The sequence below is a fragment of the Anomaloglossus baeobatrachus genome, chromosome 7 (assembly GCF_048569485.1).
Source record: "Anomaloglossus baeobatrachus isolate aAnoBae1 chromosome 7, aAnoBae1.hap1, whole genome shotgun sequence".
NCBI lineage: Eukaryota > Metazoa > Chordata > Amphibia > Anura > Aromobatidae > Anomaloglossus > Anomaloglossus baeobatrachus.
In genome coordinates, this window is record NC_134359.1 from 25,937,388 (window position 1) to 25,959,167 (window position 21,780).

Here is a 21,780-nt window from a genome sequence, read left to right on the forward strand (position 1 = left end):
TGCTTTTTGGACATCTGTCAAGTCAATAGATTTCCCCATGATTGTGTAGCCTACTGAACCAGAACAAGGGACCATATTAAATGCTTAGGAAGCCTTTGCAGGTGTTTTGTGGTAATTATTCTAATTTTCTGAGATAATGACTTTTGGGTTTTTATTGGCTGTAAACCATAATTATCAACATTAACAGAAATAAACACTTGAATTAGATCCCTCTGTGTGTAATGACTCTATAATATATAGGAATAGATCCCTCTGTGTGTAATGACTCTATATAATAATGTATATTATAAACACATCAAATAAATGACTCTGTGTGTAATGATTCTATATAATATATAGTAATAGATCCCTCTGTGTGTAATGAATGTATATAATATATAGGAATAGATCCCTGTATGTGTAATGACTCTATATAATATATAGGAATAGATCCCTCTGTGTGTAATGATTCTATATAATATATAAGAACAGATCCCTTTGTGTGTAATGACTCTATATAATATATAGTAATAGATTCCTCTGTGTGTAATGACTCTATATAATATATAAGAATAGATCCCTCTGTGTGTAATGACTCTATATAATATATAGGAATAGATCGCTCTGTGTGTAATGACTCTATATAATATATATGAATAGATCCCTCTGTGTGTAATGACTCTATAGAATATTTAGGAATAGATCCCTCTGTGTGTAATGATTCTATAGAATATATAGGAATAGATCCCTCTGTGTGTAATGATTCTAAATAATATAAAGGAACAGATCCCTCTGTGTGTAATGACTCTATATAATATATAGGAATAGATCCTTCTGTGTGTAATGACTCTATAATATATAGGAATAGATCTCTCTGTGTGTAATGACTCTATATAATATATGTGAATAGATCCCTCTGTGTGTAATGACTCTATAGAATATTTAGGAATAGATCCCTCTGTGTGTAATGATTCTATAGAATATATAGGAATAGATCCCTCTGTGTGTAATGATTCTATATAATATATAGGAACAGATCCCTCTGTGTGTAATGACTCTATATAATATATAGGAATAGATCCTTCTGTGTGTAATGACTCTATAATATATAGGAATAGATCTCTCTGTGTGTAATGACTCTATATAATATATAGGAATAGATCCCTCTGTGTGTAATGACTCTATAATATATAGTAATAGATCCCTCTGTGTGTAATGAATCTATATAATATATAGGAATAGATCCCTGTATGTGTAATGACTCTATATAATATATAGGAATAGATCCCTCTGTGTGTAATGATTCTATATAATATATAAGAACAGATCCCTTTGTGTGTAATGACTCTATATAATATATAGTAATAGATTCCTCTGTGTGTAATGACTCTATATAATATATAAGAATAGATCCCTCTGTGTGTAATGACTCTATATAATATATAGGAATAGATCGCTCTGTGTGTAATGACTCTATATAATATATATGAATAGATCCCTCTGTGTGTAATGACTCTATAGAATATTTAGGAATAGATCCCTCTGTGTGTAATGATTCTATAGAATATATAGGAATAGATCCTTCTGTGTGTAATGATTCTATATAATATATAGGAACAGATCCCTCTGTGTGTAATGACTCTATATAATATATAGGAATAGATCCTTCTGTGTGTAATGACTCTATAATATATAGGAATAGATCTCTCTGTGTGGAATGACTATATAATATATAGTAATAGATTCCTCTGTGTGTAATGACTCTATATAATATATAAGAATAGATCCCTCTGTGTGTAATGACTCTATATAATATATAGGAATAGATCGCTCTGTGTGTAATGACTCTATATAATATATATGAATAGATCCCTCTGTGTGTAATGACTCTATAGAATATTTAGGAATAGATCCCTCTGTGTGTAATGATTCTATAGAATATATAGGAATAGATCCCTCTGTGTGTAATGATTCTATATAATATATAGGAACAGATCCCTCTGTGTGTAATGACTCTATATAATATATAGGAATAGATCCTTCTGTGTGTAATGACTCTATAATATATAGGAATAGATCTCTCTGTGTGTAATGACTCTATATAATATATAGGAATAGATCCCTCTGTGTGTAATGACTCTATATAATATATAGGAATAGAACCTTCTGTGTGTAATGACTCTATAATATATAGGAATAGATCTCTCTGTGTGTAATGACTCTATATAATATATAGGAATAGATCCCTCTGTGTGTAATGACTTTATATAATATATAGGAATAGATCCCTCTGTGTGTAATGACTCTATATAATATATAGGAATAGATCCCTCTGTGTGTAATGACTCTATATAATATATAGGAATAGATACCTCTGTGTGTAATGACTCTATATAATATATAGGAATAGATCCCTCTGTGTGTAATGACTCTATATAATATATAGGAATAGATACCTCTGTGTGTAATGACTATATAATATTTAATAAACACGTGAAATAGATCCTTCTGTGTGTAATGACTCTATATAATATATACATTTCCCTTATAAATTAACTTTTTGATTATATGCCAATTTATTGAGATGCGCTTGTATGACTCTTGACCCAATCTCAGCAACCTCATATATGCCGGGCATTGCAGACCAACTTTCTTGGACATCTGAATGAGTCTTGTAAAGTATTTTTTGAAACCAGTAAGGCAATTCTATAGTTTCTGCGCATACACACACATACACACACACACACACACACACACACACACGCGCACACACACATGCATGCACGCACGCATACACACACACACACGCATGCACGCACGCATACACACACACACGCACGCACGCACGCACGCGCACGCACACATACACACAATTTTTTGTTTTCAAATTTCAAACATCTAAAGTCGACAATATTATATAACATTCATATGGTAACATCACAAATGAATTTTGTGCCACAAAATAAAGGATAAAAATCAATAAAACTAAAAGCTTTCATTACAAAATAATAAAAGCACAGAACATTGCGCGAGTTGTCTTCCATGTTAAAATAAAATAATATGAAACATGTCGGGTTATTGTTCATGGTGTAAAGAAAGTTCCAAATGATGAACAGAAACGGTGTCAAAACAAAGAACAGCGTTAAGTGGAAGGTTAAACCTACTTGCATTTCGGTTCATTAAACGCTGTTAAAGTGCAAATTCCCTCATTCTGACAGTAGTAATCACAAGGGTTCATTTTCTGGTCACAGCGCTGACTTTTAAACCCCATAGAGCATCTGTAGAATTTCAGTAAGACACAACTCCAATGAATACTCTGCTAGTCTTTCCAGTATCCTAATGTTTCTCATTGACAATGGATGGAACATCAAAAAGTTGTGAGCTAAACTGTTCAGAAATAGATCCAGACTTCCCAAACAGTCGATGCACAATACACTCCAGTCTCCATATTGGGTGGATACCATTTTTTGGACTCAACCAATTCACTAGGAACTTTTGTGTCTACAATTCATAGCAAAGAAATGAAATCGCAGATGTCTATGATGTGTAATAATGAGAAATGACACAGGGAAAAAGGATTGAACACACTTGCCGAAGTTGATTTAATAGTTTGTACAAAATACTTTGCTGGTCATGAAGCTTCCAGATGCCTCCATTGCTCTGGTATGATTGTGGCCCACTCTTCCACACACACACTCCTCACATCCTGCAGGTCTCGACTCCTTCTATGATCTCGGAGCTTTAGTTCCGTCCATACATTTTCTATTGGATACAGCTCCGGTGATCGGCTCGGCCATTGTAGCAGCTTTATTTTCTTTATCTGAAATCAGTGTAGAGTTTCCTTGGCTGTGTGTTTGGGATCATTGTGTTGCTGAAATGTCCACCCTCGTTTCATCTTCATCATCCTGGTAGACGGCAGCAGATTTTTATCAGTATTATCTCGGTACATTTGTCCATTCATGCTTCCATGAATTATATGAAGTTTGCCAGTGCCGTTTGCTGAAAAACAGCCACACACCATGATGTTCCTACCTCCACACGTCAATGTTGTGTGGTGTTTTGGGGTGATTTGCCTTTTGGCCTTCAAATATGGTGTGTATTATGGCCTCCAAACAGTTCAATTTTAGTCTCATCTTACCAGACTATATTCACCCAGTATTTCACAGGATTGTCTAAGGGGGGCTATACAGGTTGTGACATCGCTACCGATATATCGTCGGGGTCACGTCGTTAGTGACGCACATCCGGCGCCGGTAGCGACATCACAACGTGTAAATCCTAGGTGCGACGATGAACGAGCACAGAAGCGTACAATATCACTGATCTGTGTAACGTTGTTCATTTCCATAATGTCGCTCCTGCTGCAGGTACGATGTTGTTTGTCGTTCCTGCCGCTCCACACATCGCTGTGTGTAAGCCCGCAGGAGCGACAAACATCTCCTTACCTGTGTCCCAATGGCAATGCGGAAGGGAGAAGGTGGGTGGCATGTTATGTCCCACTCATCTCCGCCCCTCCGCTTCTATTGGCTGGCCTATTAGTGACGTCGCGGTGACATCGCTATGATGCCGAACGCACCTCCCCCTTGAGGGAGGGATTGTTCGGCAGTCACAGCGATGTCGCCAAGCAGGTATGTGCAGGTATGTGCGTGTAAAGCTGCCGTAGCGATAATGTTCGCTACGGCAGCAATCACCACATATCGCATGTGCGACGGGGGTGGGTGCTATCGCGCTGGACATCACTAGCAATTGCTAGCAATGTCGCAACGTGTAAAGCCCGCCAAATGTTGTTGAGCAAATTTTAAATGCATGTGAACCTGTTTTTTTGTTTACAAGTATAGTCTTGCCTGGTGAGCGTACATACAGGAGCGAGCATACAGGCCATGCAGGTTGAGTGCATCACTTATTGTTTTCTTTGAAACAATTGTACCTGCTGATTCCAGGTCTGTAGTTTTCCACAGGTGGTCCTTGGCTCTTCTTCTGTAACCAATGCCATTAGTATATTTTGCAAATATAAGGTTGCAAAGACATTGAGACACCTCACTGGTTTTACCCATCATGAGATGTTTCTTGTGTGGCACCGTGGTAATGAGACACCTTTTTATAAGCCATCAGTTGAGCCAGCTGATATTATTTTTCACTAAGTGGCAGGATTGATTACTAATTACTGATAGATTTAAGTTGGTGTCTTGATTTTCTATGGATTTTTGCACCTCTTCTTCATGTGTTCAATACTTTTTCCCTGTATCATTTCCCATTATCACACATAACTTCATTTATGAACATCTATGGTTTTATTTTATTTCTTTTTCCATTGCGCCCTTCATTATCAAACACAACGACAATCAGGGTCAAATCTTTTGCAGTGGATCAGAAAACAAATCTCTGAAACAGATCAATTATACAGATTAAAAAAAAAAAACAACTAAAATTTGGATAAACACATTCTGTATCCATATTTAGAGGATATTTTGACATTTTATATTGGAGTCACTGATAAAAATGTAAATTGTTCCTAGGGAATTGATTGTTACATCCTTATTGATGTATTTTCATGCTCAGGCCAAAAAATAGTCGCCTTCCATGGAGTAGTTAACTTAAAAAAAAACATTTATTAATATATAAAAATGAAAAAAAAAGTAGCAAAGTTAATAAACTTGAACATTAATAAATAAACATCACATAATGTTACATTGTATAATGTTTTCACACAATATGCAATTATTTCCCATTTTTTTGTATTGTAATTTGATCATTTTTATTAATAGTTTGGTCGGAGTTACGCTAATATCGTCTCCTCTGTGGCTATATTCTAGGTCACATTTCACAAAAGTCTGAAAGAATACAGCAAGTGGAAAAACAACAGAAAGATTGAATATCAGCCGCCAACAGTAATAAATTTACTCAACACCTTTCAAATGCCTTTGCGCCAGCTTTTGTTTAGACTTTTATTTTTTTTTTACGTACGACTTTTTATTTCTCCGCTGCTCTTCTGACAGCAATGAGTGAGAGGCCGCTGGTCGATGGTGATACATTTAATGGGATAAGTATAGATGTAACGTAGTTAACATCCCTTCACCTTGCTAGCCTTGCTTGGGAAGGAGACTAAATGGGAAAAAGGCAATTAACCTTCCAACCTTAGTTTTTCATCCTTCTTCAAAGGTGAACTTCAACACCCCTTTAAAAAAAAATACACTTACTCTATACAGTGTTCCTTACCTCTGATCTTGGAGAAAACTGAAAATGGGAAATGAGATTTCATTTTGTTTTACAGGACGCGTTAACCTACCGGTGTGATCTTTCTTCGTAAAATTCAAAAACTATCTATAAAATTGGTTCAAAAATGATATTTGAACCTTAATTTTTTTTTAAAATTATACAACATTTTGGCTCTCGAAAAATGACACATATATATTCCTACTGTTTTGGAAATTTTAATTTTTGGAAATGTTAAAAAAATGTCTTTAGCCTCTATTTTATTCTACACCATTGGGGCTGCCAATTTTGGTAAATGGGTTTTTATATCCTTCCGTTATTTTTATTTCTTTATTTTTATTCTTATTAATTATTATTAATTTATTATTAATTATTATTTTTATTATTTTTTATTTTTTTATTTTTATATCCTTCTGTTGAGCATAATTTTTTGACATTTTTGCGTCGGTAACTTTGGCTATGTTAACAGAGGGCATTTTTTTTTGCATAGTTTTGTCATTGGTTTTATGCAAATCCATGCTAATTAAGAGCTACTTTTAACAGTACGGGCAAACGCTATGAGATTTCAGAAATTTCACGCACAAATCTGCCTTTTAATTCTGACTGAAATGGCAAACTGCTGCTTTTTTTGAAAAAAAAAACAGTGTCAACTTGTGTTTTTGCTGCTTTTTCCACCATTGAAAGCAAAAAGTAATTTTTTTTCTGCATTTTTGGTGCTTTTTTGGTGAATGAAACTAACTTTTTTTAAACATGTACTGTAAAGGCCCCGTTACACACAACGGCGGATCCGTGACGCACATCTGGCATCGTTAGCGACGTTGTTGCGTGTGACACCAACGAGCAACCGTTAACGATGGAAAATACTCACCTTATCGTCCATCGTTGACATGTCGTTCATTTTCAAAAAATCGATAATTGTTGAGGATGTAGGTTGTTCGTCGTTCCCGAGGCAGCACACATCGCTACATGTGACACCTCGGGAATGACGAACTACAGCTTAGCTGAGGCCGCCGGCAATGAGGAAGGAGGTGGGCGGGATGTTACAGCCGCTCATCTCCGCCCCTCCGCTTCTATTGGGAAGCCGCTTAGTGACGCCGCTGTGACGCCGCATGAACCGCTCCCTTAGAAAGGAGGCAGTTCGCCGGCCACAGTGACGTCACTAGGCAGGTAACTCCGTGTGATGGCTGCTAACGATATTGTGCGCCACGGGCAGCGATTTGCCCGTGATGCACAAACGACGGGGGCAGGTACGCTCGCTAGCAATATCGCTGCGTGTGAAGCCCCCTTAAGCAAATAATACACCAAAAAAGATGCAAAAACGCCCCAAAAAACAGCAAAAATGCAGCTTTTTTACTGCTAAGAGATCGGGTTTTGCTGCCAAAAGAAACATCAAAAATGCAGCAAAAATGCCCTGTGTAAAAAGAGTAGCCTTAGCTACAATGAATTTTTTTAGTTTCATGCTCAGAGATTTACTGTGTACTGACAATCTGTGCAAAAATGCATTTTTAAATCAGATGTTTTTAAAAAAAGAAACACTTTAACCTCTTACCGACATTGGAAGTATTGGGTACGTCCTAAATAATGTCGGTGCAATTACCGCTGGCTGCTGTGGTCAGCCGGCGGTGAGTCCCACATTTTTCAACTGATTTGAAAAGCTGACATGTGCAGCAATCAGGCACGGGTGGATTCACGATCCACTCATGCCTGTTAACCCCTTAGATCACGCTGTCAAAATGTGACAGTGCGGTATAAATTGCCATGGCGGGAAACGTGCCTTTCCCCGCCGCCATCAGAGGCTCTGTGATGTGATCACTGGGAGCTAATAGTTGCTATGATAGCACAGGGTCATGTGATTACTCCTGTTGCTATCATGACTCACTGCCTCTTACAACTGGCAGAGTGCTTGCTGTAAAAGGAGAGCAGCATTTCTGCTTATCTGAGCTGTGCAGATATGATCAGGAGAAATGAACAAGCGATCAGAGTGCTGATCCTTATAGCCCCCTAGGGGGACTAGTAAAATAAAAAAAAATGTTAAAAAAGTGTTAAAAAAATAAAAAAAACCTAAAAGTTAAAATCACCCCTATTCGCCCCATTGAAGATTAAATGGTTAAATTAAATTAAAAATATACACATAGTTGATATCGCTGCGTTCAGAAATGCCCGATCTATCAAAATATAACATTATTTAATCTGATTGGAAAACGGCTTAGCGGCAAAAAATTCCAAGCACCAAAATTACATTTTTTGGTTGCGCAAAATGCAATAACAGGCGATCAAAACATAGCATCTGAGCAAAAATTGTGCCATTAAAAATGTCAGCTTGAGACATAAAAAATAAGTAATCACTGAGCCCCATATACTGCAAACTGAGAACGCCGCAGGTTTCGGAAAATGGTGCAAAAAGTGCGCCACTTTTTTGGACAAATGTCTGAATTTTTTTAACCCCTTAGATAAAAGTAAACCTATACATGTTTGGTGTCTACGAACTTGCACCGACCTCAGGCATCACTGCGACACATCAGTTTTATCATATAGTGAACATGGTGAATAAAATATCCCAAAACAATTGTGTTTTTGCAATATTTCCGCACTTGGAATTTTTTTTGCCATTTTCCAGTACAATATATGGTAAAACTCATGGTTTTCAAGTACAACTCGTCCTGCAAAAAATAAGCCATTATATGGCAGGATTGACGGAAAAATAAAAAAGCTCGGAAGAAGTCGAGCAAAAAAACCCCCCGAAAAATGTAAAATCGCCCTACGGTTAAGGGGTTAAAGCAAAAACTATAATAAAGGGTAAAAAAAAAATACCTACCAGTTAAATTGCCAGCTTCTTCAGCATTGATCCGGTAGTCCCCACGTGGCATTAATTAAGCTTCAGAAGTGATGACATGCCATTACAACAGGTGACCGCTGCAGCCAAGCTGTTGTCATACTAAGGCCGGTGTCACACTTGCTTGCGAGTGCCTCGCGTGTAACTCGCGCGAGTCTCGTGTTGCATCACCCGGCATGGACTCACACGCAGAGGAGCAAGTCATTTAGATGCAGCTCTATGCAGCTGAGACGCTCCTGTCCGGAGCATGTGAGTCCATGACGGGTGATGCAACGCGAGACTCGCGCGAGATACACGCGAGGCACTCGCAAGTGTGAAACCGGCTTAAAGCGGGCTTTACATGCTGCGACATTGCTAGCGATGTCGCGAGTGATAGCACCTGCCCACGTCGCGACAATATCGCTATGGCAGCATCACACGCAATTACCTGTTCACCGACGTCGCTGTCGCCGCCGAACAATCTCTCCTTTAAGAGGGAGGTTCATTCGGTGTCACAGCGGTGTCACTAAGCAGCCGCCCAATAGAGGCGGAAGGGCGGAGATGAGCGGCCAGAACATCTCGCCCACCTCCTTCCTTCCTCATTTCCGGCAGCCGCAGGTATGATGTTGTTCCTCATTCCGGCGGTGTCACACATAGCGATGTGTGCTGCCTCGGGAACGACAAACAACCTGCGTTCCAAATTAGGAACGATTTTTTTGAATATGACCGTGTAGACGACGAACGATTTGACACCTTTTTGCGATCGTTACTGATCGCAAAAAGGTGTCACACACAACGACATCGCTAACGAGGCCGGATGTGCGTCACCAACACCGTGACCCCGACGATATCTCGTTAGCGATATCATTGTGTGTAAATGGGCCTTTACTTGCATTAACGCTGCAGACTATTGACTGCCTGCAGCGGTCGCGTGCCATTATAACTCATCAAGACTGATGGAAATGAAACATGGACCATCGGAACATCAGGACTGGAGCCAAAGAGAATTTAACAGGAAATATTTATATTTTCTGAGGCTAGTTTTTCTTTTCGGCCTTGGGACACCATTTTAAAATATTGGTTGATTGAAAAAAAATGTAATTTTTAATTCCAGCCTAATTGGATCATTTACAAGCTTCCGCGGCGGAAGGTGAAGAGAGAATCATCACTGTGTGGCCCTGATTTATCGGACATCATCGGCAGTCAGTATATTGTCAGGAGATACATTGTCACGAGTGATACTCACACACAGACGGGTATGTTCGTCTCAGGGTCCAGCCGACACGTGCCCCCGTTATAACAGTACCCGTCACATAACTGACAGCTGGAGGCGATCTTTCCATTACTGCAGCTGAGAAACAAAAATAAAAAGAAAAGTAATTGAATTATTCCTTTAATTTCTAAAGCTTCGCAATGTATTCTTGTCATCTAATCCTTAAAAAGAAAAAAATCAGCTGAATGTGGAAACACTATCTCTATGACAGGTCAGCCCTGGGCGATAATTTTTTTAAACAGCATGACAGCAAGCGTATTTTTTTTTCCTCTTAGGCGATTATATTTGCAAACCGTTAGTTCAGATAAACAAGGCAATGCTAACATTTACTTATGCCGTGCAAACATCTAGCATGCATCCTCTAGAGGCTAGCCATCACAATCCGCAGCCCCGTTCTGCTTTGTATGCATACAGCAGACGACCAAACAGCTCACACGCGGAAGGGAGGGAGAAAAAATAATAATTTGGAGATTTCATCTTCCTTATTCTGCCTAAACATACCAAGAGAAATCTGTTGTTTCTGTCAATGTGTCAAAAATATCACCAGTCGATTTACAGGGGGATTAGAAACTTCACAAATTACTGCAAACCCATGTCAATCATGACATCGGCCGCTATCAAATTTACTGACGTCAATAAACAAGAGAATTTGCCACATTGGGAAATATAAAAATAGCAAAGATTTCAGCAAATAAACACGGCTAAAAGCTTATCTATAGACTCCAAAATTGGGCTTATTAGAGGTTCCATAGACCAATTCTCATGTCTATATTAAGAGTAGGGCAGGGAGACCATATGGATTAGTAGAAGGTATGTGTCACGATTCCTCTGTGCAGAGCATCTTGCACACTAGGAGATGCTCTGCTGTGTCTTTCTGGACTACTGAGCTGGTAGTGTCATTATTCCTCTGTGCAGAGCATATTGCACACTAGGAGATACTCTGCTGTGTGTCTGGACTACTGAGCTGGCAGTGACATGTTTCCTCTGTGCAGAGCATCTTGCACACTAGGAGATGCTCTGCTGCACTTTCCTGGTTTACTGAGCTGGCAGTGACACGATTCCTCTGTGCAGAGCATCTTGCAGATAGGAGATGCTCTGCTGTGTCTTTCTGGACTATTGAGCTGGAAGTGTCAAGATCCCTCTGTGCAGAGCATCTTGCACACTAGGAGATGCTCTGCTGTGTCTTTCTGGACTACTGAGCTGGCAGTGTCACGATTCCTCTGTGCAGAGCATCTTGCACACTAGGAATAACTCTGCTGTGTGTCTGGACTACTGAGCTGGCAGTGACATGTTTCCTCTGTGCAGAGCATCTTGCACACTAAGAGATACTCTGCTGTGTCTTTCTGGACTATTGAGCTGGCAGTGTCAATATTCCTCTGTGCAGAGCATCTTGCACACTAGGAGATGCTCTGCTCTGTCTTTCTGGACTATTGAGCTGGCAGTGTCAAGATTCCTCTGTGCAGAGCATCTTGCACACTAGGAGATGCTCTGCTGTGTTTTTCTGGACTACTGAGCTGGTAGTGTCATGATTCCTCTGTGCAGAGCATATTGCACACTAGGAGATGCTCTGCTGTGTTTTTCTGGACTACTGAGCTGGTAGTGTCATGATTCCTCTGTGCAGAGCATGTTGCACACTAGGAGATACTCTGCTGTGTGTCTGGACTGCTGAGCTGGCAGTGACATGTGTCCTCTGTGCAAAGCATCTTGCACACTAGGAGATGCTCTGCTGTGTCTGCCTGGACTACTGAGTTGGCAGTGTCACGATTCCTCTGTGTAGAGCATCTTGCACACTAGGAGATACTCTACTGCACTTTCCTGGTCTACTGAGCTGGCAGTGACACGATTCCTCTATGCAGAGCATCTTGCACATAGGAGATGCTCTACTGTGTTTTTCTGCACTACTGAGCTGGCAGTGTCACGATTCCTCTATGCAGATCATCTTGTACACTAGGAGATGCTCTGCTGTGTTTTCCTGGGCTACTCAGCTGGCAGTTTGATTGCTTGCTCAGGTGCTTCATCTTTCTGGTAATTGATCTGCTTCTTTACTGAGCATGCTCTCCCAGAAGCTTGCCAGTCGAACATTCTGGTTCAGTTGTTGTGCTGTTGGCCTGTGTTTATGTTAGTGTTCTGATCTTTGTTTTTTGACCCCAGACTGTTGTTTGACTCCTCTCTGCCTGCTACCTGTTCCTGTCATGACCTCCTGGCTTTTGACCTCGGACCATTACTTGATCACATCTCAGTTTACTCCCTGAATCTAATACGTGCCTTTCTGGAATTCTAACCCCTGGCTTATGACCCGACTATGTCTCTGTATCCATACGTGCCAAACCCCGGCTTTCCTGACTACTCTTTTGTTTGTACAACCCATAAGTAGTGACTGCATTACATTATGATCCAGCACCAACCAGGTCAAAAACGCTTGTCATTATTAATAACTTATTAAAACATAGTGAGCGTTAAAATATAATGACACCTGACACGTTTCGGAAATTGTCCTTAATCATGGGCCTATAACTAAGGATCATGTCCGAAACGCGTCAGGTGTCATTACACTTTAACCCTCACTATGTTTTAAGAAGTTTTCAATAAAGACAAAAGATTTTTGACCTGGTTGGTGCTAGATCATACCTTCACTATTGTGGTGGTTGACACACACATGGATCCGTACACCTGGATGTTATCCGAATTACCCAGACAAAGAAGGAATGGATGATTGTGAGCCCCCATGGGTGAGTGGATATGCGTTTTACTTTTTTCTTGCAACACCATATGAATTACGAAGAGTAATATAATTTCTGATAAAACTGGAGAGTTCTGCAGCAATATCTGAATTTTGTGGCATATTTTGCTGCAGATTCCCTGTGGATTTTACCCTATGCACAGAAGAAGAAATCGGTGGCTTTTCACAACATAATGGGCTGCACTCATTTTTCTATGCAGTTTTGCTACTATAAATGGGTTTCCTAACTGGACCTTACTGAAGACTACAGATGAGTCCTCCCTTCACTTTTCGAGAAATTCATTGACTTAAGAAGACAAATTCAGAATGTTATGTTCTCAAAATCCTTGTCAATATGAAGTTCACATCACAACCAGTGAGTGGCTTCATATAGTATAAACATCTCCCCCCAGAGCATTCCCAAAAAACTTGTGGATTTTTTTTTATCAAAGCTGCTCATCTCATACTATTCATCTCAAGATATGTTGAGCCAAGAGAAAGGAAGAACATATCTGTCTAGACTCCTCTTTATTCTAGGCTATGCGGAGATACACATATTTTGGGATAGCAAGATGTCACAGTGATGGAGGGAAGAGAGGGACGTAGACCCACTGCTCCCAGAACCGGGCTTACCCTGAGAACGGTATGACTAGGTGCCTACCCAGTCTTCACCAGAACATTTAATGGTGAGGTTGGACTTGCCTGATGATAGGCATCAGGTACCACGTCAGCACAGCTACTAGTTGTTGGGCTCCACCAAGGGGGCTAATTAGTGCAAGGCGAGATGGGAGAAGGGATACACTGTCACTAGGGAAGCAAATAGAAAGACAACCCCTGACACTTACCCTAAGCAACCCTGAGCTCCCTGACATCATTAGACCCTGTGCGGTGATCATATTCCTATGCCTGTCTTACCATGAATACAGCCCTGTCTAGTGCGCAGGACAGTAGGAACACTAGTCCCACTGTAGGTAAATGACAGAAAGGGGATAAGACAGACACGGGTAAAAGAAACAGCAATCATACAAAGCACACCAAACTACAGGAATGAGTAAAGGGAACAGATAAGTGAGGAAAACTGAAATGGGATTAAGACAAAAGGAAAACACCACACAACTTCCATCCAGCAATCTCTGGCTACAGCTCCCAAAATGACTTCTTAGTCCTAAGCTCACAAGTCCACTCCTGAGGCTAGCTATCACTGGTAACTCCCTGAGCTGAGAGGAGGGTATTTATAGCAGAGATAAATGGGAAACTCAGAACAGCTGACACCCTGATTTCATCCTGAATTAGGAGACCAAATGAGCTGCTTAACCTTTGCAGTACCAGAAAAAGGAGAGTCTGCACAGCCAGCAGTTTTAACCTGCACAGGTGTACGTGTATCCCTATGTTGTGATCTCCTGATACATGAAATAGAGGGGACCACTTTCTGTTGTGGTACCCTTGTGACACAAGACTTTACTCTTTTCCTTCTCCCGGTAGAATAGTCCCCGATGGAGTATCATAAAATCATGTTTTCCTTCAAATTTGATCATCCTGAGCCAATCATCTTAGGATATTTTCTGACAGGAAGAACAGCTCTTCCGACAGATATATGGTCTACAAGAAACCTTGCCAGTCCAAATAAATATGTATCTACACAAGAATACAATGTGTTTGCTTTGAGACCCATAGAATTATCATGGCAACTGAGGATATCCCTATGTCTTTTCCTTATAGGACAGATGGAAAATGGCCATAATTGTTACGAGTCCCTTACCAATTGCCGTAGTCATGATAAACATGAGCCGAGTTTAACCGGATTTGAGAAGCATTAATTTGTAGGAAAAGCTGAGGTGCCTTCAGAGCAATTGTGGACCCAAAAGCAACACATTACCCAATATTCATACAATTATATAAACAGTAAAAAGACTGGATGAGATACGGCAAGCTTTCTGGTGTATACACTAAACAGTGAGCAACTGGAAAGTGAAGAACTACCGGAAAGTGAAGAACTACCGGAAAGTAGAGTTGGTGAACAGACCTATGAAAGAATGTTTATTGATCGCTTGAAATTGCTTTAAGTTGTCAATGGAACTTCTATGAAAGGCAACAAATACCGGATGTTGAAAAGCCCCACTTTCTCTAACCTTGATACCTTTTAGTCAAATCTAAATGTCAACTTTATTTTTTCTTTATAGATATACAAAAAACCTGACTTAGTTTCCCTGAATAAATTCAATGCATCCTTTCATCCAGCGGATTATTCCTGCAATAGTCATCTCTTTTTTTTGTATTAAGTTTTCAGTATTATTTTTCTAACGGAGGAATTATACAGAATTAGCAATTCATCAGAAATCTCATTAAGCGATTTATGCAAAATATTCACTATTTATGTTTGTGCTGTGCTGGAAATCCATTTTAATAGCTTCGTCTGACATAGAAATTATATAAGAAAAATGTTTTTTTCCCTACTGATAAAAAGTCAATGGCAGAATAGAAACAGTATTGTTTTTATATATAAATAGTGTGAAAACTTTGAGATAACTATATACTTAAAGAAACTGGATTCAGGATATCAAATCCCTTGGTTCCTGTTACGTAACCAAGAAAGAATATCACCCTGGATGCAATGTCTACAGCCACCCATACAGGATTTCTGAAATCTTGTAACTTTTCCTGGTGCTGTAAAATGCAACTTTTATTCTGCAAAAATAAAAAAGTATTAGCATCCTCTGAGGAAGACTATGCACGAAACGCGCGTCAGGGTTGGCAGCGCGCAGGATCACTGTACCACCTACCAAGGTAATGAATTTGTTACCTATATATATCCATATACTGTTTTTTAATATACTGGTTTCCACATGGGTCATTTTTTGTTTGCACAATGGCACTTTGCTGATTAGGCACTAGCACATTACTTAATATGACCTTACACTGTGAAAATCCTACCCATTAGGTAGTATAAGCAGTCGGTTTTTGCACTTTGCACTCTACATTCCTGCATATTTGCTGCTAATACGGAATATCTTTGTCTATTATTACACTTTATAATAATTTGCTTGATTTACTGTTACGTATTTTTCAATAAAATTTGTTATTTTATCGGTATAGTTGATTTGGTCACTAACCCTTATTTTGGTGTTTTTCACCTCCCCATCATTGGAGATTTTTTGATTTTCATGTTTGATATAGTGACTATAATATAGGAGTTTTTGATTACTGAGAAATAAAAAAATGTAGCAAAAAGAAAGAAAACACTGCAAAAAATCCACGTGTGAACAAAGTCTTAAAGGGAACCTGTCACCAGTTTTTTGCCCTATAAGCTGCGGCCACCACCGGTGAGATCTGATATACAGCCTTATATACAACATTCTAACATGTTGTATATAAGAGCCCAGGCCGCTTTTTACAACATAAAAAACACTTTATAATACTCACCTAAACCGGTCACTGTGGTGGATGTGGCTCAGATGGGCGTCTTCGTCCTCCCGTGCTGGCACCGCCTCTTTCGGCTATCTTTGTTGCCGCCTCTATCATCCTTCTGAAGCAACGGTGTATGACGCGTCCGACGTCATCCACACTCACCGGCATTCAGGTTCTGAGCAGGGCAGATCAAAGTATTGTAGTGCGCATGCGCGGGACCGGCGAGTGTGTATGACGTAGACGCGTCATGCACACAGGCTTCAGAAGAAGGACGAAGATGGCCAAAAGAGGCGGCGCCGGCACCCAAGGATGAAGATGCCCATCTGAGCGACATCCACCGCAGTGACCGTTAGGTGAGTATTATAACGTGTTTTTTATGTTCTACACAGCGGCCTAGGCTCTTATATACAGCATGTTAGAATGCTGTTTATAACAGTCCGGTGGTGGTGGCCGCAGCTTATAGGGTAAAAAACTGGTGACAGGTTCCCTTTAAGTCCCACATATTCATGTTGGGTGTATAACCTACAGTAGTTGGGTCCTCTTCTTTTTGCTCATGTTATTACAGATGCATCAACTTTCACAATTCCATAAATGAAGTATATTATTGCAACATACTAGCGAAACCCTCAACATGCTACAATGCACATCTCACCACTTGTTGTCCACAAATAGACACGTGTGGCATAAACATCTCCAGACAGAGCATTAAGAATTTTTATTTTTTTCAACATGTTTTATTGCTACAGGGTTGGTTTGCTTTGGACATAAGGACACTTTTACACACAGTGACATCCCTAGCGATGTCGCTGCTGATCGCACCCACCCCCATCAGTTGTGCGTCATGGGCAAATCGCTGCCCGTCGCGCACAACATCGCTAGGACCCATCACACGTACTTACCTGCCTAGCAACGTCGCTGTGGCCAGCGAACTGCTTGTTTTCTAAGGGGGCGGTTCATGCGGCATCACAGCGACGTCACACGGCAGGCAGCCAATAGAAGCGGAGGGGCGGAGAGCAGCAAAAGAAAAGACACGCCCACCTCGTTGCCGGAGGACGCATGTACGGTGTTGTTCGTCGTTCCTGGGGCGTCACAAGTAGCAATGTGTGCTGCCTCAGGAATGACGAACAACCTGCGTCCTGCACCAGCAACAATATTTGGGATTTGAACGACGTGTCAACGATCAACGTTTAGGTGAGTATTTTTGATCGTTAACGGTCGTTCGTACGTTTCCCACGCAACAACGTCACTAACGAGGCGGGATGTGCGTCACGAATTCAGTGACCCCAACGACATCTCGTTAGCGATGTTGTTGCGTGTAAAGCCCCCTATACTCTTTCATAGAAAATGAACAAGAGTAAAGGGTCTCCCTATTAGGAACAATCTCTATTACCAAGAAAGGTCCTTCAAAGAATTCACCTATGTGCGGATTTCAGTAGTGCACTCACCTCATTTCAGTTTTGCGGTTCACCTATCGCCAATCGCAGTGATCCTATGGGGGCCTAGTTTACCTATTTTAGCTCTACTTGCTTAAATGAAATAAAAATAAAAACAAAATAAATCTAAATGCATAGGGATGAACTGCAATATCATATACAACACAAGAACAAGTGCTGCTGTTTCTGGAAAAGCAGACCTTTATTTCTAGGTAACCCCTTTAAAAGGAACCTGTCACCAGGATTTTCACTTATAAGCTGCGGCCACCACCAGTGAGCACTTATATACAACAATCCTGAATGCTGTATATAAGAGCCCAGGCCGCTCTGTATAAGACAAAAAAGAGCTTTTATTATACTCACCTGGGGGAAGTCGAATCCGATCGTTGTTGCTGGTCTCGGTCCAGCGCCTTTTATCTTCCTTCCATTGCCGTCCTTCTTCATAGCTCCGTGTGGATGATGCATCCTACTTCATCCACATTGAGGCCTCCATTGCCCTCCTGCGCATGCGCACCTTGATCTAGCTTGCTGAGGGCAGATCAAAGTATGGTAATTCACAGGAGTGGGGAAAGGTAAAAGAACACCCGCGCATGCGCACTACAATGCTTTGATCTGCCCTCAGCAAGCAGATGAAGGTGTGCCTGCGCAGGAACGCGATGGTGGCCTCTGTGTGGATGACGTAGGACATGTTATCCACACAGAGCTATGAAGGAGGATGGCAATGTAATCAAGATGAGAGGCCACTAGTGACCCGCCACACTTGCCGCCAGAAATGCCGCCGCGCCTGCTGCCACTAGCCCACCATGACCTCACTTCACCACCACTGCTGCCCCCCTCCGGTAAGACAACACCGGAGTATAAAGCCTGCTTTGCACCATATGATCCAGCATACGATGTCATATGCGATCGTTCCCGCCCCCATCGTATGTGCGGCACGCTCAATTTGTTGAACGTGTCGCACAAAAGAATAACCCCCCGTCACACGCACTTACCCGTCCATATGACCTCGCTGTGGGCGGCGAACATCCACTTTTTGGAGTGGGAGGGACGTTCGGTGTCACAGCGACGTCATGCGGCAGCCGGCCAATAGAAGCGGAGGGGCGGAGATGAGCGGGACGTAAACATCCCTCCCACCTCCTTCCTTCCGCATAGCTGGCCGGGAGCCGCAGGACGTAGGTAAGATCTGTTCATTGTTCCCGGGGTGTCACACACTGCGATGTGTGCTACCCCGGGTACGATGAACAACCTGACGTTCAATTTTTAGGAATTGAACGACGTGCATGCGATGAACGTTTTACCGTTCAATCGCAATCGCACGTAGCTGTTACATGCTACAATGTAACTTACGATGCCGGATGTGCGTCACGTACGACATGACCCTGCCGACACATCGTAACATATATTGTAGCGTGTAAAGGTAAAGCGCCCTTAAGACGGACCGCATTTTTATTTTTTTTATCTCTAAATTTGGGGTGCGTCTTATAAAGCGAAAAATACAGTACTCATAAATTAGAATTATTGGCCAATTTTCAAGAAGGCAAGGGAGGAAATATGTATATATATCTAAGAGCATTTCAATCCTCCGATCATCAAACGTATAATGGATAATTAAACAATGTAGAAAAAATCCATATGTAGCGATCAATAATGATGGCCATAGAACGTCATTGATATTTACAGCTTGATGAAAACGCTCTTTGAAAATAATTTTTGTCACCCAAAAAATGTAATAGTAGGGGCAAAATACAGTGATAAAAAAGCCCTAATATTTATTAAAATAAATGTAAATGTAGTTTAATGGAAGCTGATGACTTTATATGCTATGTTTATCTTCACGCAGATTTTTGTTGTTCGTTTGCTTTCTAAATATGAAGTTAGGCAAATTCATAAACAGTCTTTCTATTTTTTTTTCTACAATTTTACTTCTGTGTTTTAAAGCACCAGGAAAAGTTACGATATTTCAGAAATCTCATCCACACACAACTATTTTTTTCCTGATTGAATTTGAGCACTGCAGCATTTCTGAAAATCTTTCAGCATTTTTGCAACATTTTTGGAGCAGCATTTGTTACCCAGTGAAAGTAATGAGAGACTGAAAAAATGCAGAATACCATGTGATGGTGTCATGGGGTAAGTACTGATGGAACAGGGGCCCCTAGACTGGCCCTCAGATTCGAGACCCTGAGCTGTCTCTTATATCGGAGGTAGGCTTAATGGTAGCCAGGTCCGAGCCCCCAGCATGACCCTAACTCCTGTATGAGCCCTGATCTTATTTCCCCTCTCCCTTACCCTTGGGGCAGGCCAGAAACCCGGTAACAAAAACCCACAGAAAAGATATGGACAAGGGAGAACAAAATCTTGTACACACTGCACTCAAACATAAAGGAGAGACAATATGTGTACAAGGGAATAAAGAAAAGGGTAGGAATAAACTCACAACAGGTGAATGTTCACACCACACAGAATAGCAACTGTAGTTCACCATTAACTGGATAAAAACTGAGACCGTGATTGCTGAAGCTATCTTCGGCGATCTCCTACTATACTCCTCAGCCTTAAATAGGAAGAGATCAGCTGTGGATGGTAATCAGCAACCTGACTCTCAGAGGAGTTGCACACTGAACCAAAAAGGATTAACTCCTGCATGGCTGGGAGCAGAGAAACAACTCCACCAATGCCCAACAGTGCTGAGCACTTACGAGAAACCAGAGAGACTGAAGCTATCTTCGTTGATCTCCTACTACCCTCACCAGCCTTAAATAGGAAGAGACCTGCTGTGAATGGTAATTAGCACCCTAACTCTCAGAGGAGTTGCATACTGCACCAAAAAGGATTAACTCCTGCACGGCTGGGAGCAGAGAAACAACTCCACCAATTCCCAGCAGCGCTGAGCACTTACGAGAGACCAGAGAGACTGAAGCTGTTTTCAGCGATCTCCTACTATACTCCCCAGCTTTAAATAGGAAGAGACCAGCTGTGGATGGTAATCAGCAACCTGACTCTCAGAGGAGTTGCACAGTGCACCAAAAAGGATTAACTCCTGCATGGCTGGGAGCAGAGAAACAACTCCACCAACGCCCAACAGTGCTGAGCACTTACGAGAGACCAGAGAGACTCTACAATGTGAACAGAGTCCGACGCCATAGTGGTAATCCATGTGTGTGGATCCGGACAGCGCATGACAGATGGGTTTTAACAGCAGGTTTGCAGTGTTTTTTGTGAATTCAACTAACTTTAATAACATGTACCATAAATATGTAATCACCACCAAAAAAACCCCTGGAAAACTACAGCAAAAACATCACGTGTGAACATGGCCTGGGTCTGGGATGTTTTACATCAAAGGATAATACTATGAAAAAGCAATAACCATATAAAGAGCAACCAAGTGATCTCGTAGGACAATACCAACTGTTAAGAAAAAGCTTGGTAGCCATATCTCTACTCCAGGCTCTCACCTTGGGGTACCGTAATATCATGCATGGCCATATGTCTACAACTTTGATGTTACATCTGCCGTACTAGGGGAACAGTCATTTGATTAGCGTCACTGATGCAAATTTACAGCCATCCGTTCATGTAGACGATCCAGAGGACATTTTTTAGAAGACCTGCCATGGAGCTGGAAGTGTGCCACTTGGATGTTGGGGAAGTTAACGCCTAAATATTGTAGTTGGAGTTCTTTAAGCTCTTTATAGACTTGTAGACTCAATATGACTTTTTTTTGTTGCGGATGAATATTCATACAAACAATATAATCAGCTTAACACATTTCCTTTTTTCCTGCATTACAAATCTGGAATGCATTACTTTCACGTGAGCTATGAATATTAAGCGCTTCAATTTGCATTTTTATGAATAAAAATGCTGAAACTGACTTGTGAAGTATATGGGAATACTGGGAGCTGAGATCTGGGACTCAAAAGCTGAAATCATACAGTGTTCT

General features: G+C 40.9%; 1 protein-coding gene across 5 annotated transcripts in view; it reads right to left on the reverse strand.

The window, feature by feature from the left end:
• LRP1B (LDL receptor related protein 1B) overlaps positions 1 to 21,780 on the reverse strand; it is a 2,012,817-nt gene that overhangs the window by 25,328 nt on the left and 1,965,709 nt on the right. For 3 of the 5 annotated variants that reach the window (XM_075317164.1, XM_075317165.1, XM_075317163.1), the window contains exons 86-87: positions 10,251 to 10,355; positions 3,144 to 3,257 (exon numbers count right to left, since the gene is read on the reverse strand). In XM_075317164.1, the coding sequence (XP_075173279.1) occupies positions 3,144 to 3,257; positions 10,251 to 10,355 (219 nt within the window). The remainder of the gene's footprint in view (positions 1 to 3,143; positions 3,258 to 10,250; positions 10,356 to 21,780) is intronic. The other 2 variants (XM_075317168.1, XM_075317167.1) reach the window with 1 other exon arrangement.